The following is a 27,925-nucleotide window of genomic DNA, read 5'->3' as shown; positions in this document are numbered from 1 at the left end:
GCAGGAAACTTTCCCCAAAACATACTGATAACATGTTCTTTTCTCTCAGTGAGAGGTACAGACAATATTCAAAATTATTTTCTAGTGTTTGAAAAGGAAAATAAATGAATAAATAAATTTAACATACGTTGAAGAAGCCATTCAAATAATTTAACAGAAAGATAAATGTTGATTAATAACTTAAAAGATATATATTGAAGCAGCAGTGGATTCCAGAATCCACCCTTTCATAGTTTTCCAGTTTAAGGTATAGTTAGAAGGCTGGATGAAACACTAAGAGATTAATGCAGTGCTGAAGAGACATTTAAAATGTGTCAATACATTGTGGATGTGTATGTGGCTGTGTCACTTTTCACTACAGGATGATCAGGAGGTCCACCAGTGAAACAAAAGACAAGACACTCTCAACACACATCAAGACTGAAAGTTAGATGATGGTAGTGATGTCACAGTTGTAGAAGTAGAAGATAGTGATTGTATTGTTAAGCTGTGAGAAAGCATCTACATTACACTGTTATTAGAACTTGTGTTTTAAACATGTATCCAGAGAAAAAATGTTTTGTAAATGTTTTTTATTTATTTATTCTTTTTTTTTTTTAGTGGGGGAGGATGTAATAACCTCAAAGAATTAGCTCAAACGTGCTGCGTAACACTGGTTACTATTGTTAGAGTTTTATGTTAAGATTTTACAGGCAGTTTCACTTTGTAGCGATGGGAAAAATGTCATGAAATTCTGAAATGGAAAAAATCATTGATTGAACAAGCATTATATTTTTACATTTAAAATATGAAATTATAGTTTATAGATTTTAAAAACTGAAAAACATAAAAATAAAAAATAGCAGCACATACATTATGTTTTCAGATTTAATTATTAAAGATCATCACTTTCATCTCCTATTTCATATTGGGGTATAAATTCATTTATTGTGATTGACAGGTGTGATGATCAGTGGAGTTGAGTTTTTACCTCCATTATTAGGTTCTGGGCTAAAATATGGATAGAGTTTGTCAGTGAAAGACTGACCAGTGAAAGAGTAGATATGAGAGCTGGACTCCACATCATAAAAGGAGACCAGACCCTCCTCATAATCCACAAACACACCGACCCGCTGCGGCTTCACTCTCAGAGACAGAGAGACAGGAGGACCAGCACCGGCTTTATATTCATTCCCATTCATCAGACCCACAGTCCAGAATCCATTACTGGGTCTCAGTGTGATCTTTCCTTTCCTGATAATGGATTCTCTAGCCACTCCTAAACCCCAGTCAGTCTTTCCCTTCACCTGCACCTCAAAATAAAATCTCCCTGAGGAGAATCCCTCTATTCCCAGGACATATGTATGTTTATCAAATCTCTCTGGTTTGTCTGGGAGTTTCTGCTCAATATCTCCACATCTCACTTGTTTTCCATCATCAGACAGGATGAGATATGGATGAGCTGTATCAGGATCCAGAGTCACATCCACTGAGAAAACAGAGAATATGAATCACAATTTAATACAGACATTCTGTGATGATGTTTTAATATTTAATCAGTGTTTAATCATCCTGTAGGTCAGTAATGAAGCTGTGAGTATATGAATGTAATCTAGTGTAGTTCAGACACACACTGTACCTTCATACTGCTGCATCCTCTTCAGATCTGTAGAGACACATGACAATAAAACATCATCAGATCTTTGACATGTTTATGTGTGGAATTATAAACAAGATTTAAGGTTATATTTAAAGAATTGAGAACAATATCATGTTTTATCTGATCAATGTGTGTGTCTCTGCTGATATTTAGAGAATCAAACTGAAACTCTTATTGCTTTGAGTTTGAGCTCTTAATATTTCTCCTTTTTACAAACAGATGTAACTTTGCAAATGTTTAGTGAAATGTCTTATAGAAGTTATTTTTGTGTCTAATGTTATTCATCTCAGTTTTGGAGTGGATTAGTGTTGTGGTTATTCTGCAAATACAAATCTATAAACATTAAACTTAAATAAACTTCAAATGAAAGTCCAGCACTGCAAAGCTGTTTGAGCAACAAGTCTAAAATTCTCCTCTAAAGAAGAACGAATGTGCATCTTAAACCCTTGATGTCTCTCAGTTTGATTTTCTTCTGCTAAACTGATTTATATCTGAAACATATTCACAAAACTTAGATGAGACAGCTGAAAAGACCAACAGAAAATTAATGTTTCTTTCTGTAGTTTCTCATCTAAATGTGTTTGCAGATGAACTAAAGTCTCATGGTTGTAGTTTCAGGGATGAAGCTTCTAGTACAATAATTTATACTATATTACAGAACATGAATTTCCTGCATGTTTTCTGAAATTAGAGCTGAAAATGAGCTGCTCTCTTCAAGAAGACCTGTGAGCTGATGATAATGAGATACAAACACATGATCACAAACTTCTCTTATTTCAGCTTGACCGACTCATTCTTCATCACTGTCAGTGTTGTGTGTATATTATCATACCAGTTAGTGTGAGTTTCTCCTGTAGAGTGTCCTGCAGTTGAGTCAGAGCTCTCCTCAGAGTCTCCAGACTCTCATCAGTCTTCACACTGATCTCAGACCAGTTCCTGGTGTTTCTAGAGCTGCACAGGGATGAGTAAATCTACAGCAGGAGAGAGGAGAAATCCTTCATCATGGGGAGTGTTATGGTGTCATATACTGCATTATCATTGATCAGAGAGATGTTGACTGACCTGTAGGAGGTGGAGGTGATCTTCAGTGTGTGAGAGCTGCTCCAGCTCAGTGTTTCTCATCTTTAGCTCAGTGATCTCCTGCTCCAGCTCTTCAATGAGCTCTTCCTCCTGTTTCTCTGCTGCTTTCTGCTGCTCCTCCATCATCTCCAGCAGTTCAGTCTGACATCTCTCAATGGAGCGGATGAGATCAGTGAAGAGCTCGACACGGGCTGCTTTCTCCTCCTCTGTGTTTCTCTGCTCAACCAGGACAATCAACACGTTATTAGTGGTGTTTGATAAGTCAAGAATCAGTGTTACTATTGCTCATACTTCAGTGTTTTTAGGTGGTTTTAAAAATCCCTCAACTGAAGTATTAATCTCCTCAAATCATGTGTCTTGTTGAACAGAGGTGTGCTGTTGCCTTACTAAGTGATCCAGTAATCACAGCCTTGTTGATATTCAGATGAACAGCGCAATTGTGAGTGTAATATTGCTTATACAACAATTCAATAATTTAATAAAGAAGTTAATATAAAGTAACTGACATTTTAGACAAATTATTGTCAGTTTCTGCTGAAAAGAGGTTCAAACAACTCGTGATCTTGTGGTGAATGAATCAACAAATCATTTGAGTGAATAAATCAAAATCCATGACTCATTCATAAAGACTGTCACTTGTCGCCCACACCAACTACTGGTGTAACAATGTAACCTGCACGGCCCCTACTGCTGATTGGCTATAAAGTGTGCTGTGGTGCTCGATTCGTTCCACTTTAAATAATGTTTAAACCTGAGGTTCAGCTCAAGCTCCACGCACGTCCCCCACACATTCATAAAGATGATCAACAGGACTGGCTCCTCCTGAATCTATGTTTAGAACTTCATGTACAGTCGTGCTCAAAATTATTCATACCCCTGGTAAATATGACCAAAGAAGGCTGTGAAAATAAATCTGCGTCATTAATACTTTTGATCTTTTATTTAAAAATTCTACAAAAATCCAACCTGTCATTGGAGAATAATAATTTTAATGGGAGAAAAATCTCATTACGAGAGAAATGTTTTTCTCTAATACACACTGCTCACAATTAGTCATACCCTTTTATTCAATACTTTGTGCAACCTCCTTTTCCCAAGATAACAGCTCTGAGTCTTCACCTATAATGCCTGATGAGTTTGGAGAACACCTGACAAGAGATCAGAGACCATTCCTTCATACAGAATCTCTCCAGATCCTTCAGATTCCCAGCTCCATGTTGGTGCTTCTTGTCTTCAGTTCACTCCACTCATTTTCTTTAGGGTTCAGGTTAGGGGACTGGGACAGCCATGGCAGAAGCTTCATTTTGTGAATTGAAGATCCAAACACAGCCCATTACATGACTTCTAACAGGGACAGTCAGGTTTTGATTTTTTATCTGTTGGTATTTAATAGAATCCATGATGCCACATATCTGAACAAGATGTGAAGGACCTCCAGCAGAAAAATAAGCCCACAACTGTAAAGATACAGCAGTATATTTCATTGTACACATGAGGTATACTCTTTACCCCTGTGTGCACCAAACCCATCTTAAGTTGGGTTTTTTTGCTTCATCTGACCATAGAACATTTGAAAAGTAACTGACACTACTGGAAATTCAAAGGTGATGGGTTATATAGTAAGATGAAGCAAAAAAAAATGCTTTTTTAGCAGCAAACACTTAAGATGGGTTTGGTGCACACAGGGGTAAAAAGTACCCCATGTGTACAATGAAATATACTGCTGGATCTTTAATGCTGTGGGCTTATTTTTAATGCTGTGGGCTGCGGTTGGATCTTCCATCAGAACTATGATTCAAAACAAACATCAAAACCAACACAAAAATGTGTCACTGAGCACAAAACCAAGCTTCTGCCATGGCCATCCCAGTCCCCTGACCTGAACCCTAAAGAAAATGAGTGGAGTGAACTGAAGAGAAGAAGCACCAACATGGAGCTGGGAATCTGAAGGATCTGGAGAGATTCTGCATGAAGGAATGATCTCAGATCTCTTGTCAGGTGTTCTCCAAACTCATCAGGCATTATAGGTGAAGACTCAGAGCTGTTAATTTGGGAAAAGGAGGTGGCAGAAAGTATTGAATAAAAGGGTATGATTAATTGTGAGCAGTGTGTATTAGAGAAAAACATTTCTCTCATAATGAGATTTTCCCCCTATTTAAAATTATTATTCTCCAATGAACGGTTGGATTTTTGTGGATTTTTTAAATAAAAGATCAAAATTAACAATGCAGATTTATTTTCACAGCCTTCTTTGGTCATATTTACCAGGGGTATGAATCATTTTGAGCACGACTGTAAGTACATTATTTTAAACTCACTTTTCTGACTTCTGCTGAGTGTTTGACGTCTTGAATCTTCTTGATTCTGTCCTGGATCATCTGCTGCACGTCTTTCTGTGTCTTCATCAGTTGAGTCTATAGACAGAACAACACAATATATTTTCATAACTGATTCATTTATATTAAAGAGCATGTGATTCCTCATGATAAGAGTCCTTTAAAATTTGTTTTGTCAGTAACTTCTACCTTCTTCTCTTCACTCTCCTCTTCTACAGGAACAATGTTGTGGTTCTTGTGGTCTGTTAAAGTGCAGATTTGACACACACACGTCTGATCATCTCTACAGAACAGCTCCAGAGGTTTCTCATGTTTCTGACATATATAGTCCTCCAGATTCCTCACAGGATTGATCAGTTTGTGTTTCTTTAAACCTGCCACTCTCAAATGAGGCTCCAGGTGAGTTTCACAGTAAGAGCTCTGACACACCAGACACGACTTCAGGGCTTTCAGCTTTCTTTCCTCACAGACGTCACACAGAACTTCAGGTTTTTTCAGAACTTCAGGTTTTTTCTCAGGACTTTTCTTTTTATAGTGATCTACGAGCTCTCTGAGTGTGGTATTAATCTTGAGATCAGGTCTGATCTTGAATGTTTCTTTACAATATGGACAGTTGCAGGTCCGGCTGTTGTCCCAGCACTTATTCAGACAGGTCTTGCAGAAGTTGTGTCCACATGGAGTGCTGACTGGATCAGTGAACACGTCCAGACATATCGAGCACTGAAGCTCCTCCGTCAGTGGACCGCTGGAGGATGACATCACTAGAGAGAGAAAATGTAGAGCAACTTTGAAGAAATCAAATGATTTCTAATATATATAACAGATCATGTACAAGCTGATCATTACTGCAAAATGAACCCAGACGAGCTGATCAGTATCCTAATGTGAAGTAGTACTTTACATTTTAAATATCACTATATGAGAATAGTTAAAGTCATTCATGCGCTAATTAATTATTTTCTGGGTTATTGACTTACTTGGAGGAACATTTTCAATACTCTTTCTCCTGTTTTTTCTTGCTTTTGTTGATGTTGGTGAAGATTCTGCCATTGTTCTTTCCCTCTTCAAGCCTTTTCAAAAAATAAAGAAACAAGATGTATTTCACAATATAAATGATGACCAATAGACTGATCTAAGCCCATTTGCTCCTTGTAATACTGTATTTATTTCACACACAGTATTTGGTCACCCAGGTTTAAATGAAATCTTGCCTCAAAAGTCAGATTTGGGGTTACTTCATATTCTCGCATGACCATTTAATAAATATTTATATTAAAGTGTTAAAATCCCATTGATAGTGAGAGAAACACAATCACTCCTCATACTGTGAATGACTCAAACTCACTGAATCTGAACTTTGACCTGCTGTTTAGATCAGAAACAACAAGTACAAAGTAGGTCATGTACTTACCTATGATTAAATATATATCTCCACAGAATAAACATAAATGTTGTGTGACCAAGTGTATTTTGTATGATTAAGTATAGTTTTAATGAATATTAATGTAATTTTCAGCTGCAGTTCAGCAGGTTTGTGTTCAGTCTGTCTGAAGCTCATTTTACTTCCTGTTTCTTTAGTCTTTATATAATGTGACAAAATGACAGAAACACCAAACTTTACTTTACAACCAGTCAAATAACACTTTTAATACAATTCAGATATCATTTCAGTGCAGTAAACAACTAAAGTAGTCGAGTATTTGACATGCTTAAACCTGATTCAGTTCAACTCATTCCAGTTCAACATAAACTCTACTAAACCAGATCACTTCCATTAGAAACCTGTTCAGCTCAATCTCTCTTATATTTCTATCATTACCTGTGAGGATCAGATGTGTCCACAAGACTCTTTGAACGGCTCAATAGATATTCTGTTGTTTAAAGAGGTTGATCGTTTCAGGTGTTCATATTGTTGTTGATCAAGTTACTTTCACTTTCTCTGAATCTCTCTGAACTCCAGTGATGTCAGAGCTCCTCCTGTATTTACACATTTACATTTGTCTCTGTATTCAGTGTGTTGAGTTCATGTGTGTCTGTTTGTATTGGGCCTGATGTTTCGATCAGATTAATCTCAGTGTTTTTTTAATATATAGCCTATACAAGTGGAGCAAAGAAGAAATATTTGTATTAATTTGTAAATGTCTTTTGTGATCCACAGAAGAAAGTCACTCGGGTTCAGAACGACATGATGAGTAAATGATGACAGAATGATGCTCTTCCTTTAAAACATCTTCAGTCTTTTCAAACATAATTGAGGATGAATCCCTGTGTTTGTCAGAATGATTCCTCTGTTGGGAGAAAATAGTTTGACACACTTGAACTGTTAGTATGTAGAAGCTCAAACTAATGTAATTACCTCAGAGAATTATTTAATTAGTTTCATGTCTTTGTTTATTGAAGGTAATTTGCACAAATAATATAATGTAAAGGAGAAAATCATAGACTGTAAAAAAGGAAGGTGTGGAGTTCTATCTTGGAGCAGGTGATCATGTGTTGGTGAGGAACCTGTCAGAAAGAGGCGGCCCAGGAAATCTGTGAGCATACTGGGAAAAGCAAATGTATGTAGAGAAAGAAAGGAGAGGAGGGGATGATCCAGTGTATGTAGTAGAACCACTGGATGGAGCTGGAAATGAAAGAGTGCTGCAACAGGACCTTCTATTACCTTGTCCATACCTGGTCAATAAGCAGAGACAGCCGATGTTTGTCTGAAAAGAAAAGGATGTCAGAGGGACAGATCAAAACAGGAAGCACAACCATGACGGATACTCACCATGACAGAACAGACAGTTCCAGTGATGAGGAGTTTGACTTGTGGGTTCAACGCAGAGAACAGGAACAGATCTGGATCCACCTGCAGCAGAATTCCACCCTAGAAGAGAGGAGAGAAACAGGAAACCTGACAAGCAACCTGACATCGGAGAAATCGTTGATGAATCTGTAAACCCACCGGATCTGGAGGAGCACCCACAGGAGTCTGATGAAGAGGTGCTGGGAGATCTTCAAGAGGAGCAGGAGCTGGAGGAAGGATCCGTAAAGCCGAGCATGAAGAAGGTGACTTGGCATCAGAACCTACAAGGAGAACTTCTGACAGAAACAGGCGACCTAGGAATCACGTATGACACCCTGGATGAGCCACACTTCAACCAGTGTTTGTGGTGGAAACACTGATGTGGAGACCTGCTGTGTACGAGCCCAGCTGAGCATCAATCACTGAATCTGTGGCCTTCATACTGAGGAAGAGTAGGAAGAGTTGAAACAGTAATATTTTTGTTAAGTGAGTTATAAACTGTTAAGGGTATTGTAAGGCTACAGTCGTAATAATGCTATACAGCAGAATTATAGTTTTGTCAGTTTAAGGTATAGTTAGAAGGCTGGATGAAACACTAAGAGATTAATGCAGTGCTGAAGTGACATTTAAAATGTGTCAGTATAGATAGATAGATAGATAGATACTCAAATGTAATATATGTAATGTATTATACATATAATATAATAAATAGTCAACAACAAACAAATAATGAACCAACTACTTCCCTGTACCAACTACAGGGTCCTCGTCTTGCGCTTTTCTCAACTCTGCATTAGTCAGCTGTTCCAGTTGACCCAGACCCAACGCTGTGGGACAAGAGAATGCCTCGGGTATACTCTGAGGTAAAACACCTAAGTGATCCACCAGTCTGGATAATGACTCTTTGCTTTCAGTAGGCACGGCTAACTGACTTACTCCTGACTTAGGTATTTCCTTCCACTCAGAGCAAGCGGTGGATTCACAGGGGTAGCGAGACAACACATCCGCGTCAATGTTATGACTTCCTGGCTTGTATTGCAAGCTGAAGTTATAGGTAGCTAATGCAGCTAACCAACAATGACCTGTCGCACTCAGCTTAGCACTTGACAACACATAGGTAAGTGGATTGTTGTCTGTTTTCATCAGAAATTGGCACCATATAGATAGTCGTGGAACTTGTCCACAACCGCCCATTTGAGCACTAGAACTCCAGCTGATGAATGGGGTAACGTTGCTCGGACGCACTTAGTTTCTGCTTGCATAGGCCACAGGCCTAAGTCCACCAGGATGCTCCTGATTCAGAGCGGCACTCAGTCCACTTGTCAACATGCAGTACATAAGGTTTGTTGGTATCGGCAAAAAAAAGTACTGGGGCATGTGTGAGACAGTAAATGATTTTATGGAAAGCTACAGTACAGGCGTCATCCCAATGCTCTCCAAATGGCTCAGATGCTTTGAGGTATTTCTTGCTGTCTATCGTCTTTTGGTTTTGCCCAGATGTTGGTGGGTAACCTTTGGTGAGCTCTGTCAAAGGCCTCACAATGGCAGAGTAATCTTTTATGAAACACCGGTAAAATCCACAAAATCCCAGGAACGACCTCAATGACATTAGGTCGGTGGGCATTTTCCAGTGTGTTACGGCTTCAATCTTCGCTGTGTCTGGTGATACGCCAGCAGCTGACACAATGTGATCCACATGACAGACTTGTGATTGGCAAAACTGACACCTGTCAATCGAGACTTTCAAGCCACACTCACGCAGATGGTCTAGGACATTTAATAGCCTCTCTTCGTGTTCTTCAAGTGTGTGTCCGAACACGATGATGTCATCAAGGTAGACTATTACTTGGAGGAGGTGCATGTCACCAGTGGCTTTCTCCATCAGCCGCTGGAATGTGGCTGGAGCTCCAGTAATTTCTTGAGGTATCCATTCAAACTGGAAGAAACCCAGGGGACAGATAAACGCTGTCTTCTCTTTATCTTCCTCTGCCATGGCTATTTGATAATATCCACTACGGAGGTCCAGTACAGAAAACCATTTACTACCAGCCAAACAGTCCAGGGCATCATCGATCCTGGGAGTGGTGTACTGATCTGGGATGGTACGAGCATTAAGAGTTCGGTAGTCGATGCACATCCTTATTGCCCCACTCTTCTTCTGTGCTATTACTATGGGCGATGTGTATGGACTCCTTGACTCTTTGATGATTCCAGCCACTAACAGGTCTTTGATGTGACGTTGTACATCCTCGATGTCCGCAGACGCGATGCGCCTGGAGCGCTCTCTGAATCAGTCTTTCAGTCTGATGTGATGCTCAACTCCTTGAGCTAATTCCACATGCCACTCACTGGTAGAAAAGACGTCACTTCTGATACACATACATTGATACAAAATACATAACACATAGGTGCGGACGGGACTTAACTCTCATGAACTAATAAAATAAAGAAAGACCTAACTTGTAGGTTAAAACCACGTTTTTCACATGTGCATAACAATCTAACTTGATTTCTGTCAGGACCACTATCGGCAAATATGATTGATAATGCATAGAGTTTGTATTGGGGTATGGTTCTGTTCTGGGCAAGAACTCCCTGCGCATCCATGCAGCCTAGCATGGATAAGAGCAGGGAGAGCAGCAATAACCCCCCTTATGTAAACAGACCAGAACCAACATATGCAGATATCATTAAATGTCAGAATTTAACATGTACGCATATTTCAAGAATTAGTCTGATTCAGGGGAATAATAGGTCCAATCCTGACTGAAGAGAGGAGGAGCTGGGGAAGAGGAGGATAATTTGCTCCTGAGAAACGCAATAGCTGCTGATAATACTGAGGAGCTTATATATGGATGCTGTGATAGGCGTCGTATTCCTATAGGCAGACGTAAGTCACCTAGGAGTCAGCTGATTCGAGCTTGACTGACGTGACCTGCCAGAACTGATGCTAACGCTAGATATATGCTCGCGTTTATTTATTTATTAGTTTATTTGACAGGGACAATGCAGTCAGACATAGCTACAGAACAAAGTTTGCAGCCGATGTAATGCATATAGAGTTTGTAGCGAGTGCTAATTTTCAACTCCCGTCCCTGGATGGGCCTTTCTACAATAACACATAATAAAACAATATTCGATTCTAAAAAAATACACAGTGTAATTTTACATATTCAAAACTCACTCATTCACGCTCAGACATTTGAGTTCTTAAAGGCATACATCCACTCGTTTTATATAGCAATATATAAAGCAGTATACTCATTCATATTAGCTCTGAGGAAGAACCAATAAAAATAAAATTAAATAGAATGAAATAAACTCATTACCTGTAGAATATTATTCTACTGGGTTACAGATAGATAGATAGATAGATATGAAAAAATAGAAATATTAGATAGAATGGAAGCTTAAATGAGTCTCAGTGGTTTAGAAATAGTACAGTTAATGAGGTCTGATGAGCCTCTGTGAAAATTTGAATTGTCAGTTGGAGTTGGAACAGTCTTTGCTCATTTGAACATTCCATCAATGAAAGTCTATGGGATTTTTCCAAGTTTTGATCAGCATTTTTAGGAAAACCATAAGTCAGATCAGAATTTTCTGAAGAGACTGGATCAATTTATGATGAGCAGATTAAGCTTTAATTCACATATAAACACTGACCAGTGAACACAAACAGAAGCTGTTACGGTACACAGGAGTCAGACACAGATGTAAACAGGTAACTTGAAGTTTATTGACACCAGTAGAGCAATGAGCAGTGAACAGGTGAGCAGTGATGAATAAGAAGATGGATGAATGAGTAGAATGGAGATAGTTACTGTCCTTTTACTTTCAGATGAGGAGATCCGTGAACACGCTGGAGTATGGAGATCGCTGGAGATAGCTGGAGATAGCTGGAGATAGCTGGAGATAGCTGGAGATAGCTGGAGCACTCACACACAGGAGATGAGGCACACAAAGGGAAGGAGATACGCTGGAGACAGGTGAGTATCTGCAAACGAGACCGGACATGGAGTGCTGTGTGTGTGTGCTCTTTATGGTGCTGTTGATGAGTGCAATGATGAGGTGCAGATGGCGGTGATCAGTACTCTGGGGATGGTGTGCGTTGTGATTGGTGGATGTTGGAACCTGACGTGTCTGTGACAGTACCCCCCCCTCCACGGCCCGCTCCTGAGGGCCGAGGACCCCGACGTCGTGGTGGTCGTCCTCTTCCCCGCGGTGCTGGTCTGTCAGGGTGACTGTCATGGAAAGTTTGAAGTAAGTTGGGATCAAGGATGTCGTTTCTTGGAACCCAGGAACGTTCCTCAGGGCCGTAACCTTCCCAATCGACCAAGTACTCCAGCTGGCCACCACGACGCCGGGAGTCAAGAATCTCGCGAACCTCGTATGCTGCACCGTCTTCCAGGATGAGTGGAAGGGGGGGTTCGGCGGGAGTCACGTCAGGCCCTGTGGAGAGAACAGAAGGGTGATAAGGCTTGAGTGAGACGTGGAAAGTTGGGTGAATACGATACCCTTGTGGAAGTTGGAGTTGGTATGTGACCGGGTTGATCTGCTTGACGATGGGAAATGGGCCAATGAACCTGGGACTCAGCTTCTTGCAGGGCAGACGCAGTCTGATGTCCCGTGTCGACAGCCATACCTTCTGTCCGGGCTGGAAGACAGGGGTGTTGGAGCGCCGCAGGTCCGCTGTCATCCTGCGTCTGCGCAGGGCTCGTTGCAGCTGGTGGTGAGCTGAGTCCCAGACCCTCTCGCTCTCTCAGAACCAGTAATCCACTGCCGGAACGTTAGATGGTTCCCCGGTCCAGGGGAACAGTGGGGGTTGGTAGCCGAGTACGCACTGGAATGGAGTGAGTCCTGTAGTCGACTGCCGGAGAGAGTTCTGGGCGTACTTGGCCCAACTCAAAAACTGGTTCCAAGAGTCCTGGTGGTCATGACAGAAGGTACGGAGGAAGCGGCCGATCTCCTGGACCTTTCTTTCCGTCTGCCCGTTCGACTGCGGATGGTACCCCGATGTTAGACTGACGGCCACACCTAGGAGTGAGTGGAATGCTTTCCATACTCTGGAGATGAACTGGGGTCCTCTGTCCGATACAATGTCATCTGGTATTCCGAAATACCTGAACACGTGGTTGAAGAGCATTTCAGCCGTTTCCATGGCAGTGGGTAATCCTCTTAGTGGAATGAGACGACAAGATTTGGAGAAACGATCTATGATGACTAGGATGTAGGTATTTCCATCGGAAGCAGGAAGGTCCGTTATGAAATCCACCCCTAGGTGTGACCATGGTCGGTTGGGAACGGGCAGAGGAAGGAGTTTCCCAGCTGGCAGATGACGAGGACTTTTGGAGATGGCGCACTCCCGACAGCCCTGCACGTACCTTCTGACATCGGCTGCCATCCCTGGCCACCAGAAGCGTTCTTTCAGCAACGAGAGGGTTTCATTGACCCCCGGGTGACCAGTGCCTAGTGATGTGTGAGCTGAGTGGATGGTTGGAGTGCGTCGTGTCCGGGTGATGTAGAGCAAACCAGGTGGACAGCCCGGCGGAGGGTTCGTGGAGGCATTGGAGGAGGGAATGGTCTCTTCTGACCAAGTGATGGGGCTTACGATGAGTGAGCTCGGGATGATTGGCTCAGGTTCTTCCGGTTTCTCTTCAGGAGCATGGAGACGGGAGAGAGCATCTGCTTTTGTATTCTTTGAGCCAGGTCGATAGGAGATGGTGTAGTTAAACCGGGAGAAGAACATGGCCCAACGAGCTTGTCTTGGATTTAACCTTTTTGCAGCACAGAGATACTCTAGGTTTTTGTGATCTGTCAGGACCAGGAACGAATGTTTGGCTCCCTCCAGCCAATGCCTCCACTCTTCCAGAGCAAGCTTCACAGCGAGGAGTTCCCTGTCACCGATGTCGTAGTTGACTTCCGCCGGGCTGAGCTTGCGGGAGAAGAAGGCGCATGGGTGGAGTCTACTTGGCGTCCCCTGCTGCTGTGACAACACCGCTCCCACTCCGGTGGTAGAGGCGTCCACCTCTACGATGAAGGGCAGCTCTGGATCGGGGTGAACGAGTAAGGGAGCGGTGGTGAAGGCTTCCTTGAGGCGATTGGTCTGGGGATGGTGTGCGCTGTGATTGGTGGATGTTGGAACCTGACGTGTCTGTGACAGAAGCTCAACCGTACTTGTTTTTGACTCTTGAACAATTACCTCATTTGTTCTTGTAGAAGCTCAAACGTGAAACACTGTTACTAGTTGCATTTTTATGTTAAGATTTTACAGTTTCACTTTGTTTTATTTACCTTAAAAATATGTAATTATAGCTTACAGATTTTAAAAACTGAAAAACAAAAAATTACAAAATAGCAGCACAAACATAATGTTTTCATATTTAATTATTAAGATCATTACTTTCATCTATTTCATATTGGGGTGTTAATTCATTTATTGTGATGGACAGGTGTGATGATCAGTGGAGTTGAGTTTTTACCTCCATAATTAAGTTCTGGACTAAAAAATGGATAGAGTTTCCCAGTGAAAGACTGACCAGTGTAAGAGTAAATATGAGAGCTGGACTCCACATTATAAAAGGAGACCAGACCCTCCTCATAATCCACAAACACACCGACCCGCTGCGGCTTCACTCTCACACACAGAGAGACAAGAGAATCAGCAAAGGCTTCATATTCATTCCCATTCCTCAGAACCACAGTCCAGAATCCATCACTGGGTCTCAGTGTTATCTCTCCCTTCCTGTCAATGAATTCACTTGCCACTCCTAAAGTCCAGTCAGTCTTTTCCTTCACCTGCACCTCAAAATAAAATCTCCCTGAGGAGAATCCCTCCTTTCCCAGGACATTTGAATATCTATCAAATCGCTCTGGGTTGTCTGGAAGTTTCTGTCTTTTGTCTCCACATCTCACTTGTTTTCGATCATCAGACAGGATGAGGTTAGGATGAGCTGTATCAGGATCCAGAGTCACATCCACTGAGAAAACAGAGAATATAAATCACAACTTAATACAAACATTTTGTGATGTTTTTAATATTGAATCAGTGTTTAATCATCCTGTAGGTCAGTGATGAAGCTGTGAGTGTATGAATGTAATCTAGTGTAGTTCAGACACACACTGTACCTTCATACTGCTGCATCCTCTTCAGATCTGTAGAGACACATGACAATAAAACATCATCAGATTTTTTATGTTTTATGTTCATCATGTTTTATCTGATCAATGTTTGTGTCTCTGCTGATATTTAGAGAATCAAACAGAAACTCTTATTGCTTTGAGTTTGAGCTCTTAGTATTTCTCCTTTTAACAAAAAGATATAACTTTGTAAATGTTTAGCGAAATGTCTTATACAAGTTAATTTTGTGTCTAATGTTATTCATCTCAGTTTTGGAGTGGATTAGTGTTGTGGGTATTTAGTAAATACAAATCTATAAACATTAAACTTAAATAAACTCCAAATTAAAGTCCAGCACTGCAAAGCTGTCTGAGCAACAGGTCTGAAATTCTCCTCTAAAGAAGAACGAATGTGCATCTTAAACCCCTGATGTCTATCAGTTTGATTTTCTTCTGCTAAACTAATTTTTATCTGAAACATATTCACAAAACTTAGATGAGACAGCTGAAAAACAACAACAGAAAATTACAGAAATTAATGTTTCTTTCTGTAGTTTCTCATCTAAATGTGTTTTCAGATGTATTAAAGTCTCATGGTTGTAGTTTCAGGAATGAAGCTTCTAGTACAATAATTTATACTATATTATAGAAGATGAATTTACTGAACATCTTCAGAAATTAGAGCTGAAAATGAGCTGCTCTCTTCAAGAAGAACTGTGAGCTGATGATAATGAGACACAAACACATGATCACAAACTTCTCTTATTTCAGCTTGACCGACTCATTCTTCATTACTTTCAGTGTTGGGGGAAACACATTACAAGTAACACGAGTTAAGTAATTAGATTACTTTTTTCAAGTAACTAGTAAATTAACACTTTTAAATTTACAACAAAATTTCTGAGTTACTTTTTCAAATAAGTAACATAAGTTTGTTTTCCTGTGTAATCAGCAGTAGTGTCAAACTCAGAATATTACGCAAACCTGCATCAATTAAATGTTAATTAAGTGAGGTATTTAATCTCACTTTATTAAGGAATGTATTTGCTGCTGACCTTCGACGATCCATTTCAACCATACTAATAAGCAAAATGACTTTAGATAAACATCACATTTCTGTTTCATTTTTTGTTGTTTTTATTGTTGAAGAGTCTCGTATTTTTTTCTCCTGCGTCCCTGCACAGCTGAAAGTTTAGTTTGAGCTGTGCCCTCTACTGTACAGGTGTGAATCTGCATTTCACTTTGGATGAAAAGCCTTTTTACATTTGCCAAAAATAGAACTTCTGTAATGTATACTTTCCATAAAAATGAAGTAACGCAATTAGTAATTTTTTTAGGGAATAACGCATTACTTTTAAAAGTAACCTTCCCCAACACTGCTGTTATTTAAAGATGATAAATATATATATATCTATATAGTGTATTTGATATTATCATACCAGTTAGTGTGAGTTTCTCCTGTAGAGTGTCCTGCAGTTGAGTCAGAGCTCTCCTCAGAGTCTCCTGACTCTCATCAGTCTTCACACTGATCTCAGACCAGTTCCTGGTGTTTCTAGAGCTGCACAGGGATGAGTAAATCTACAGCAGGAGAGAGGAGAAATCCTTCATCATGGGGAGTGTTATGGTGTCATATACTGCATTATCATTGATCAGAGAGATGTTGACTGACCTGTAGGAGGTGGAGGTGATCTTCAGTGTGTGAGAGCTGCTCCAGCTCAGTGTTTCTCATCTTTAGCTCAGTGATCTCCTGCTCCAGCTCTTCAATGAGCTCTTCCTCCTGTTTCTCTGCTGCTTTCTGCTGCTCCTCCATCATCTCCAGCAGTTCAGTCTGACATCTCTCAATGGAGCGGATGAGATCAGTGAAGAGCTCGACACGGGCTGCTTTCTCCTTCTCTGTGTTTCTCTGCTCAACCAGGACAATCAACACGTTATTAGTGGTGTTTGATAAGTCAAGAATCAGTGTTACTATTGCTCATACTTCAGTGTTTTTAGAAAATGTTTTCAAAATCCTTCAACTGAAGTATTAAACTTCATCATATACCATTTGCACTGAATGATTCCTGAAATCATGTGTCTTGTTGAAGAGAGGTGTGTTATTGTCTTACTAAGTGATCAAGTAATCACAGCCTTGTTGATATTCAGATCAACAACGCGATTGTGAGTGTAATATTGCTTATACAACAAGTCAATGAAGAAGTTTATATAAAGTAACTGACATTTTAGACAAATTATTGTCAGTTACATCTGAAAAGAGGTTCAAACGTGCTCTTGTGGTGAATGAATCAACAAATCATTTGAGCGAATAAATCAATATTCAAAATACATGACTCATTCATAAAGACTGTCACTTGTTGCCCACACCAATTACTGGTGTAACAATGTAACCTGCACGGCCCCTAATGCTGATTGGCTATAAAGTGTGCTGTGGTGCTCGATTTGTTCCTCTTTAAATAGTGTTTAAACCATAGACTGTAAAAAAATATGGACGTAGCGTCCGTGACGTCACCCATAGAGTTCTGAACAGCACTTTTGACGCGAAAATGAGGACGCTGCCATCTTAGCTGCGCGTCACCGCACGTCACTCCCGGATAACTGAAAATGGGCAAAGAGGCGGGAGGTGGTTTGAGCTGATGTGACTGGTTGCTGAAACCACGCCCGCCTAGCTCGACGTGACCATGATAGCAGCAAAGGAGCTATCTATCTATCTTAGATACGATCTAAAATATTAATGAAGATAAGTTTTATCATCAGAAAGTTCTAAAAGTTTACTGTCAATCTACGGTGTTTTTTAAAATATAGATGCTCCAACACCAGCAGTGTTGGGTGTGCAAATAACAACATGGAAAATCAAATGGAACTTCATACATTTATAATGAAATAGAGATCGTGAGATGAATCCAATCTGTGGCACTTGGGTAAAATATGAATGTCCATTGCGAGCATGCGAGCACATCTACACAGACACACATCAGTCTCGAATATTATGCAGCAAGCCATATTTTATAATTGTATAAAATAATCAAGCACAAATACGGCTGAGATGCCAAATTCAGCGGCTGGAATTAGCTGAGGTAAAGTGACGGCTCACAGACAGCAGCGGCATCTACCTGTCACTCAAGTGACCACGCCCTTAATTATGCAGAACTTTAAGGCTTAATATAATTTAAACGAATGAGTTAGAAAAAAATTCACCCCCCTCACAGTTGTCATGAAGGGCAAAATTAGCAGTATAGACCAAAACCACAATTTGAACCAACTTGTAAACATGTTTTTTTCTGCTATAAACTTGCCAATTTAACATGGGAGTCAATGAGATTCTGCTCTCTTTTGGAGCCTGTCCCTAGCGGCCAGTCGATGAATCGCAGCTTAAGTCACTTCCGTATTGGCTTCACGAGAGACTGGGGGAGGTTGCCGCTTGGTTTAAACCTGAGATTCAGCACCTCCCCCACTGACAGGACTGGCTCGAATCTATGTTTAGAACTTCATATAATTACATTATTTTAAACTCACTTTTCTGACTTCTGCTGAGTGTTTGACCTCTTGAATCTTCTTGATTCTGTCCTGGATCATCTGCTGCACATCTTTCTGTGTCTTCATCAGTTGAGTCTATAGACACAGAACAACACACAATATGTTTTCATAACTGATTCATTTATATTAGATCATGCGATTCCTCATTATAAGATACCTTTAACCCTTTGATGCGTACAATCACACCAGTGTGATCAGTCTTGGCTGGTCCTTGGAGACCAGTGTGATTAGAAAGTTCAGTGCATAACGTGATCAACTGCCAAATTCAAATATGCTTGCGTGCTTTGGCTGGCCAGAGACAGACGCGAGCAGCGCTTTTCACATATCACATATATGCAGTGTTTTCAACCAAATAGTGTTTATTTTAGGTTTCAGGCATTTAAATACACATGAGTACTAACAAAACAATATATTTAGAGTTTGTAAAATACACAATGATGTCTATAGAAGCGTAAATAACAACCCTTTCCATTATAATTAGACCACACGTTTTATTCATATCAGATACACATTGTGTAAGTAACTTTAAAGCTTACTCTATTCTTCACCAGTTCACCGGCTCACTTACTTTCATGTATTTTGGGAGAAGTGGATGAATTCACATGTTGAAAATCATCTTGGTTATGTACGTAACCTTAGTTCCCTGAATAGGGAACGAGGCGCTGCATCAAAGGCTTTGGGAACGCCTCTGCGTGATTGCGTCGTGAAGCACGTATGAAATCAGTCCAATAGGGTGACAGAATGTCATAGGCAGGTGACGTCACTGACCAGGAACTATAAAGCCTACCCGAAAACACACTCATTCAGCTTCTGAATACTGAAGCAAGGTGCTTACAGGCATGCTGGGAGTATGGCAGGGCGATGCAGCATCTCGTTCCCTATTCAGGGAACTAAGGTTACATACGTAACCGAGACGTTCCCTTTCAAGGGAACTCGTGCTGCGTCAAACGCTTTGGGAACAACAATCCCCACGTCGCCATATGAGCAGCTGGTCTGTGTGAATTCGATGCGCACACTAGGACGATAGCACCTGTGCCCCTGGAGCGGAGCTGAGGTCCAACTCATAGAACCTCATGAAGGTATGTGGCGAGGACCAGCCTGCCATATCACAAACTTCCTGGAGAGAAACTCCTGACAAAAGTGCTTTGGAAGCAGCCATACTCCGGGTCGAGTGAGCTCGGACAGCCAATAGTGAAGACTGACCAGCCGACTCGTAAGCAAGTGAGATGGCCTCAACCACCCACTTGCTCATTCTCTGCTTAGATGCAGGGTGACCTTTCCTAGGTGACCCGAAACAGACAATCAACTGGTCAGATTTTCTCCACAAGGCAGCTCTGTGGACATAGGCATCTAATGCCCTGACAGGGCACAGCAGATTAAACTTTTCCTGGTCTGACATCTGAAAAGGAGGAGGACAGAGGCCTCACAGGATTAGTGAGAACCTTAGGAATATAACCCGGTCTTGAATTTAACCATGCCGGGCGCAAATTCCAAGCACGAGGGAGATACCAAAAGGGCTTGAATGTCTCCAATTCTCTTGAGAGACGAAATAGTAGAAATATAGTTTTAAGTGTGAGAAACTTCTCAGGGACTTCTTCGATAGGTTTGAAGGGGGCCAGAGAAAGGCCTTGTAGTACAACGGCCAGATCCCAAGCTGGTACCTTTGTGCCACGAAGGAAACGAGTAATAAGAGGGTGTCTCCCCAAAGATACACCACTCAAAGGAGCATGGTAAGCAGCTAAGGCCACCACGTACACCTTTATTGTAGAGGGGGATAGCCCTGTGGAAAATCTTTCCTGCAGAAACTCCAGCACCAATACCAACAGGGCAGTTAACTGGGTCCCACTGGTGATTTCCACACCAAGAAGTGAAATATTTCCACTTCAAGGCATAGAGTTTCCTCGTGGAGGGAGCTCTGGAGTGGAGGATGGTCTCAACAACCTCAGTTGAGAGACCTGAACTCATGAGCTGGGCCCCCTCAGAGGCCAAGCCCATAGTTTCCACTCCGGGCGGGGGTGAAGGATCGACCCGCTCGCCTGAGAGAGAAAGTCCTATCTGATCGGAATCTCCATCGGAGAATCGTCCAGCAAAAAAGAAAAAAAGAAAAAACTTGGGCCGGCCAAAACGGGGTTACTACCAACAGCAGGACCCCATCCTGGTGAACTCTCTCCAGAACTCCCGGGAGCAGCACAATCGGGGGAAATGCATACAGGCGTAGCCTCGGCCATGGCTGTACCATAACAACCAGCCCCAGAGGTGCTGGGTTTGTCATGGAGAACCATAATAGACAGTGAGTCGTCTCTCGAGATGCAAACAGATCCACTTCAGCTCTGCCGAAGTTCTCCCAAATGAGCTTCAACACCTCGGGGTGAAGTCTCCATTCCCTGGGCCTCAGCCCCTCGATAGGATGTCTGCTCCCAAACTGAGGTACCCTGGGATGTAAACTGCCTTGATTGAGAGCAGTTTCCCTTGGGTCCACAGGAGGATCTGATGAGCCCGTCTGTATAACAGGTGTGATCTCAGACCCCCCTGATTAATGTACAAGACCACCAATGTGTTGTCTAAACGGACCAGCACATGATGACCCCTGAGGTCTGGAAGGAAGTGTTTCAGGAACACCGGCAGCATCTCCAGGCGATTTATATGCCAGGGGAGATGATGGTCCTGCCATAGACCCCGAGCAGAGTGACCACTCATGATCGCCCCCCAGCCCGTGAGGGATGAATCTGTCGTTAGCATGATGCGACGACCGAGAGCTCCCAACACAGGTCTCTGAGACAGAAACCAAGGTTGTTTCTATACGACTAGGGCACGAAGGCATTGCTGCGTGACCCTGATCACATGAAAAAGATTCCCCTCAGCGAAAAACCCCTTGGTTTTGAGCCTCTACTGCAATGGTCTCATGTTGAGCAGGCCAAAAGGTATCCCATTGGACGCTGCTGCCATGAAACCTAACAGTTTCTGAAACTGTGTAACAATGAGTGACTGGCCAGGCTTTATGTCTGAAACAGCTGGGAGAATCGATGCTATGCGAGCAGGCAACAGACGAGCATGCATGACATTCGAATCCCATACCACGCCTAGATAAATGGTTCTCTGAGCAGGAGAAAGCACACTTTTCTTCACGTTCAGCCTCAACCCCAACCTTTTCATGTGGGCGAGAACAACATCTCGATGTTGAACCACCATCTGCTCTGATTGAGCCAGAATCAACCAAATGTCGATGTAGTTAAGATGTGGATGCCCTGCATGCGCAAGGGTGTCAGAGCCGCGTCTACACCTTTGGTGAAGGTGTGGGGTGACAGTGCTAAGCTGAAGAGAAGAACCCAATATTGGTAAGCTTTGCCCCCGAAAGCAAACCTCAGGAACTTCCTGTGTTGTGGGAGGATAGATACATACATACATACAGATACAAACATACATACATAGGTTGATCAAGTTCTCAGATCCGACTTGCCCTTTGAGGACTTCACCTGTGAGCGTTGCCCCGCCCCCCAGCTCCTTGGAGGGGGAGTACGGGTAGCAACGCTCTGTTTCTGGTGTTGTCTGTGTGCGGAGTTCGTACTCGGCCTCAGCTGCTCCCGCCCAGCAGCTGCAGAGACCTGGGTTTGGCATGGAAGAAACTGCTGTAGAGCTGAAGCTTGTTTCTTTGATTTGAAAACCTCTCGGTGACAGTAGGGATAGCGTCACCGAAGAGGCCAGAAGGGCTAAGCGGAGCATCCATGAGGAAGGTTTCTATATTTATCCCTGTAAAATTCAACCATAAGTGCCTCTCCATGGCCACTAGGGCTGCCATAGACCGGTCAATAGAATTGGCCATCCCCTTGGTGGCACAGAGAGCTAAATCAGCTGCTGACGCAGCTCTTGGATGACATCCGCCCCCACTTCTTCACTTTCCCCCAGGTCTCTTAGCAGATCAGCTTGGCATGCCTGCAAGATGGACATAGTATGCAGACATGCCGCAGCCTGACCTGCAGCCGAGTACGGAGGTTGGGAAAAAACGGTAAGCCGCGATGTGGAGGTTGAGCTGATCTAGATGGAAAATATATTTAATCTAATTTGCTCTTGACTTGCAGCTCTTGTTTCTCAGCTGGCCATACAATATTCAACTTGGCCACAGCATGAGTTAACACCTCCACGAACTCTTCACTACCATGAGACTGAAGTGGCGAGTCTTCAGCTTCACCTGTTTCCACCATAACAACATCCAACTCCTCAGAACTGGATGTCATCAGTGCAGCTGCCTTAACCGGAGCGGAAGAAACTACAGTGCGTGCTTCCTGACTCTGAATAGAGACATTAGATCCAACAGGTGAGGGCTGAGATAGGGCAGCGCCCATATCTAAACCGTCAATCAATCTGCGAACCCCACAACATCAGGCGCCGGTCTGCCTCGGCAGAAGCAGGACCCGAGCCGTGAGGAACGTGAGCTGAGCCGCTCTCCTCAAAGAGGAGTTGAAAAGACCCCAACCTTTTCATGTGGGCGAGAACAACATCTCGATGTTGAACCACCCTGCATGCGCTTGCTGAAGACACAGAAGCTGAATGAGTGTGTTTTCAGGTAGGCTTTATAGTTCCTGGTCAGTGACGTCACCCGCCTATGACGTTCCGTCACCCTATTGGACTGATTTCATACGTGCTTCACGACGCAATCACGCAGAGGCGTTCCCAGAATATTTCAGACAGAATATTTTAGTTTTGTCAGTAACTTCTACCTTCTTCTCCTCACTCTCCTCTTCTATAGGAACAGTGTTGTGGTTCTTGTGGTCTTTCACAGCACACATCGGACACACACATGTCTGATCATCTCTACAGAACAGCTCCAGAGGTCTCTCATGTTTCTGACATATATAGTCCTCCAGATTCCTCACAGGATTGATCAGTTTGTGTTTCTTTAAACCTGCCACTTTCAAATGAGGATACAAGTGAGTTTCACAGTAAGAGCTCTGACACACCAGACACGACTTCAGGGCTTTCTGCTTTCTTTCCTCACAGAAGTCACACAGAACTTCAAGTTTTTTCTCAGGACTTTTCTTTTTATAGTGATCTACGAGCTCTCGGAGTGTGGTATTAATCTTGAGATCAGGTCTGATCTTGAATGTTTCTTTACAATATGGACAGTTGCAGGTCTGGCTGTTGTCCCAGCACTTATTCAGACAGGTCTTGCAGAAGTTGTGTCCACATGGAGTGCTGACTGGATCAGTGAACACGTCCAGACATATCGAGCACTGAAGCTCCTCAGTCAGTGGACCGCTGGAGGATGACATCGCTGGAGAGAAAAATGAAGAAGATAAATCATCTACACTACTAGTCTAAAGTTTGGAGACGCTTGAAAAACACTGAATTCAAGTTTCTCATGATCTTAGAGTCATTTTTTTTGAAGGAGTTCTTTGTAAATTATTGAAATTATGATGATGAAGATGATGATTTTATTATATGAATAAGTTAAAGCAGATAGAAAAAGAAAAGAATCATCAAGTTTAAAAAGAATCCCATGATTCACCTCATGAAGTTGGTTGAATGTAAAGAGCAACTTTGAAGAAATAAAATATGATTTTCCAAATATATAAGAGATCATGTACAAGCTGGTCATTTCTGCAAAATGAACCCAGACAAGCTGATCAGTGCCCTAATGTGAAGTAGTACTGTACATTTTAAATATCACCATATGAGAATAGTTAAAGTCATTCATGCACTAATTCATTCTTTTCTGGGTTATTGACTTACTTGGAGGATAATCTTCAATACTCTTTCTTTTGGTTTTTCTTGCTTTTGTTGATGTTGGTGAAGATTCTGCCATTGTTCTTTCCCTCTTCAAGCCTTTTCATGAAATAAAGAAACATATTATATTTCACAATATAAATTATGATCAATAGACTTATCTAAGCCCATTTGTTCCTTGTAATAATCCAGTGTCAGCGTCAGTTCTGGCAGGTCACGTCAGTCAAGCGTGCATCAGCTGACTCCCAGTTGACTTACGTCTACCTATAGGAATACGACGCCTATCACAGCATCCATATATAAGCTCCTCAGTATTATCAGCAGCTATTGCGTTTCTCAGGAGCAAATTACCCTCCTCCATCCCCAGCTCCTCCTCTCTTCAGTCAGTTGGCCTTATGATTCCCCTGAATCAGACTAATTCTTGAAATATGTGTACATGTTAAATTATTGACATTAATTATTTCTCCATATGTTGGTTCTGGTCTGTTTACATAAGGGGGGTTATTGCTGCTCTCCCTGCTCTTATCCATGCTAGGCTGCATGGATGTGCAGGGAGTTCTTGCCCAGAACAGAACCATACCCCAATACAAACTCTATGCATTATCAATCATATTTGACGATAGAGGTCCTGACAGAACTGTATTTGTTTCACACACAGTATTTGGTCACTCAGGTTTAAATTAAATCTTGGCTCAAAAGTCAGATTTGAGGTTACTTCATATTCTCTCATGACCATTTAATAAATATTTATATTAAAGTGTTAAAATCTCATTGATAGTGAGAGAAACACAATCACTCCTCATACAGTGAATGACTCAAACTCACTGAACAATCTGAACTTTGACCTGCTGTTTAGATCAGAAACAACAAGCACAAAGTAGGTTATATACTTACCTATGAATAAATATATATCTCCACAAAATAAACATAAATATTGTGTGACCAAGTGTAGTTTGTATGACTAAGTATAGTTTTAATGAATATAAATGTGATTTTCAGCTGCAGTTCAGCAGGTTTGTGTTCAGTCTGTCTGCAGCTCATTTTACTTCCTGTTTCTTTAGTCTTTATATAATGTGACAAAATGACAGAAACACCAAACTTTACTTTACAACCAATCAAATGACACTTTTAATACAATTCTGATACCATTTCAGTGTAGTTATCAACTAAAGTAGCTGAGTATTTGACACGCTTAAACCTGATTCAGTTCAACTCATTCCAGTTCAACATAAACTCTACTAAACCAGATCACTTCCATTAGAAACCTGTTCAGCTCAATCTCTCTTATATTTCTATCATTACCTGTGAGTATCAGATGTGTCCACAAGACTCTTTGAACAGATCAATAAATATTCTGTTGATTGAAGAGGTTGATCGTTTCAGGCGTCCATATTGTTGTTGATCAAGGTTCACTTTCTCTGAATCTCTCTGAACTCCAGTGATGTCAGAGCTCCTCCTGTATTTACACATTTACATTTGTCTCTGTATTCAGTGTGTTGAGTTCATGTGTGGCTATTTGTATTGGGACTGATGTTTCTATCAGATTAATATCAGTGTTTGTATATATAGCCTATACAAGTGGAGCAAAGAAGAAATATTTGTATGAATTTCTAAATGTCTTTTGTGATCCACTGAAGAAAGTCACTCGGGTTCAGAATGACATGATGAGTAAATGATGACAGAATGATGCTCTTCCTTTAAAACATCTTCAGTCTTTTCAAACATAATTGAGGTTGAATCCCTGTGTTTGTCAGAATGATTCCTCTGTTGATCTGTTGGGAGAAAATAGTTTGACACACTTGAACTGTTAGTATGTAGAAGCTCAAACTAATGTAATGACCTCAGAGAATCGTTATTTAATGTGTTTCATGTCTTTGTTTATTGTATGTCATTTGCACAAATAATATAATGTAAAGGGGATAATCATAGACTGTAAAAAAGGAAGGTGTGGAGTTCTGTCTTGGAGCAGGTGATCATGTGTTAGTGAGGAACCTGTCAGAAAGAGGCGGCCCAGGAAAACTGAGCATACTGGAAAAAGCAAACGTATGTGGAGAAAGAAAGGAGAGGAGGGGATTATCCAGTGTATGTACGAAAACCACTGGATGGACCTTGAAATGAAAGAGTGCTGTAACAGAACCTTCCCATAAAGCCGAGCATGAAGAAGGTGACTTGGCATCAAAACCTATGAGGAGAACTTCTGGCAGAAACAGGCGATCTAGGAATCACGTATGACACTCTGGGTGAGCCACACTTCAACCAGTGAACTGGAGTGTTTGTGGTGGAAACATGTGGAGACCTGCTGTGTACGAGCCCAGACGAGTGGACCCTGGATTTAGGTACTGGATATCCTTTTGGGGTCATGACATGGTGTCTGCTGGTCTCAAGCAGAGTGCCAGTTGTCCACCAGTACAAAGGACCTCCACAGAACACTTAGCGCACAAATAAACATGATTCACAGCTTCGTCAAGGTTTAAGTTGATCTGAACTCTGCTCTGAGCAGGAAACTTTCCCAAAACATACTGATAACATGTTCTTTTTTCTCAGTGAGAGGTAAAGACAATATTCAAAATGATTTTCTATTGTTTGAAAAGGAAAATAAATGCTTTAAAATATGCTGAAGAAGCCATTCAAATAATTTAACAGAAAGATAAATGTTGATTAATAACTTAAAATGGCAGTGGATTCCAGAATCCACCCCTTCATAGTTTTGTCAGTTTAAGGTATAGTTAGAAGGCTGGATGAAACACTAAGAGATTAATGCAATGCTGAAGTGACATTTAAAATGTGTCAATACATTGTGGAGGTGTATGTGGTTGTGTCCACTTCACTACAGGATGATCTGGAGGTCCACCAGCGAGACAAAAGACAAGACACTCTCAACACACATCAAGACTGAAAGTTAGATGATGGTAGTGTAAGACTGATGCTGGACCAAGAGAGGGCTACTCTTTGAGAAAACAAAGGAAATTAACATTTGAAATCTCTCTTGCAAAATTAGCATCCCCTTCCGAGACGCAATCACACTGAGTCGATCACACCTCAGCACTGTCTTAATGTACATTTCCTTTCCTTCACCCCCTCTTCCCCCATCTCTTCTCACTACATGCAGAGATTACCTGAAATTCACCCAAAATCTATATGGTTTAATGTGAACAGTTATCATACAACACTATACATACTATACACTATAATATTTGGTATCATTTGAAATGTCTCAGTGCGACTGGTACAAAGGTCTCATTCCCACAGATGTAAACCAGAAGCTAATAAAGTTTATAAGATTGTAGAGATATTTTGCTCTCTGTAATGTGTGTGTCCACCTTCACAGGGTCTTTCATGCAAATGGCCTTCTGTCCCCAAAAGGTGTAAAGTACTCAGTCTAGGACCCTGATTAATGAAAATTCCCATTGTGAACTCATGTTTCCATCTGAAAGAAGTTTCTATCTTGGTCTGAGATGTTGCAGGAGGCTCGAGTGATTCTGTAAGATCAGCCCACAGTCCAGGACACTCAGCAATGTGTATTTTTCTAATGTCAGGTATGCATCTTTTTACTAATTTTCTGAGCATTTGATGTTTTGTATTGATCATCTTTAAATGTAATTGGAATGATACATTTACCTGACTAATAAATTGTTACATTTGGCTTTATTCTGACTCTGAAATTATTGACTTCAGTAGATTACGATGTATCCGTTGTTACCGCAAATCTACGAC

General features: G+C 41.5%; 2 protein-coding genes across 4 annotated transcripts; both read right to left on the bottom strand.

The window, feature by feature from the left end:
- Positions 1-428: 428 nt before the first annotated feature.
- Positions 429-25,594, bottom strand: LOC137037514 (E3 ubiquitin-protein ligase TRIM39-like). Of its 3 annotated transcripts, none has more exons than XM_067411553.1 (8): positions 25,514-25,594; positions 6,033-6,125; positions 5,245-5,816; positions 5,038-5,133; positions 2,702-2,935; positions 2,472-2,610; positions 1,619-1,645; positions 429-1,468 (listed from the first exon to the last, which is right to left on the bottom strand). In XM_067411553.1, the coding sequence occupies exons 2-8, from the start codon at positions 6,103-6,105 to the stop codon at positions 921-923; spliced, it is 1,689 nt and encodes a 562-aa protein (XP_067267654.1). In that variant the 5' UTR covers positions 6,106-6,125; positions 25,514-25,594; the 3' UTR covers positions 429-920. The 3 variants fall into 3 exon arrangements, with proteins under 3 accessions (XP_067267654.1, XP_067267653.1, XP_067267656.1); XM_067411552.1 differs by lacking the exon at positions 25,514-25,594 and adding an exon at positions 6,875-7,005; XM_067411555.1 differs by lacking the exons at positions 6,033-6,125; positions 25,514-25,594 and adding an exon at positions 6,875-7,000.
- On the bottom strand, positions 14,273-25,612 carry LOC137037516 (E3 ubiquitin-protein ligase TRIM39-like). Its single transcript, XM_067411558.1, has 8 exons — positions 25,514-25,612; positions 24,218-24,310; positions 23,206-23,759; positions 18,470-18,565; positions 16,629-16,862; positions 16,399-16,537; positions 14,969-14,995; positions 14,273-14,820 (listed from the first exon to the last, which is right to left on the bottom strand). The coding sequence occupies exons 2-8, from the start codon at positions 24,288-24,290 to the stop codon at positions 14,273-14,275; spliced, it is 1,671 nt and encodes a 556-aa protein (XP_067267659.1). The 5' UTR covers positions 24,291-24,310; positions 25,514-25,612.
- Between the last annotated feature and the right edge of the window lie 2,313 nt (positions 25,613-27,925).

Source organism: Chanodichthys erythropterus, chromosome 15 (genome assembly GCF_024489055.1).
Source record: "Chanodichthys erythropterus isolate Z2021 chromosome 15, ASM2448905v1, whole genome shotgun sequence".
Taxonomy (NCBI): Eukaryota; Metazoa; Chordata; class Actinopteri; order Cypriniformes; family Xenocyprididae; genus Chanodichthys; species Chanodichthys erythropterus.
This window is presented reverse-complemented; position numbering and strand designations above follow the sequence as displayed.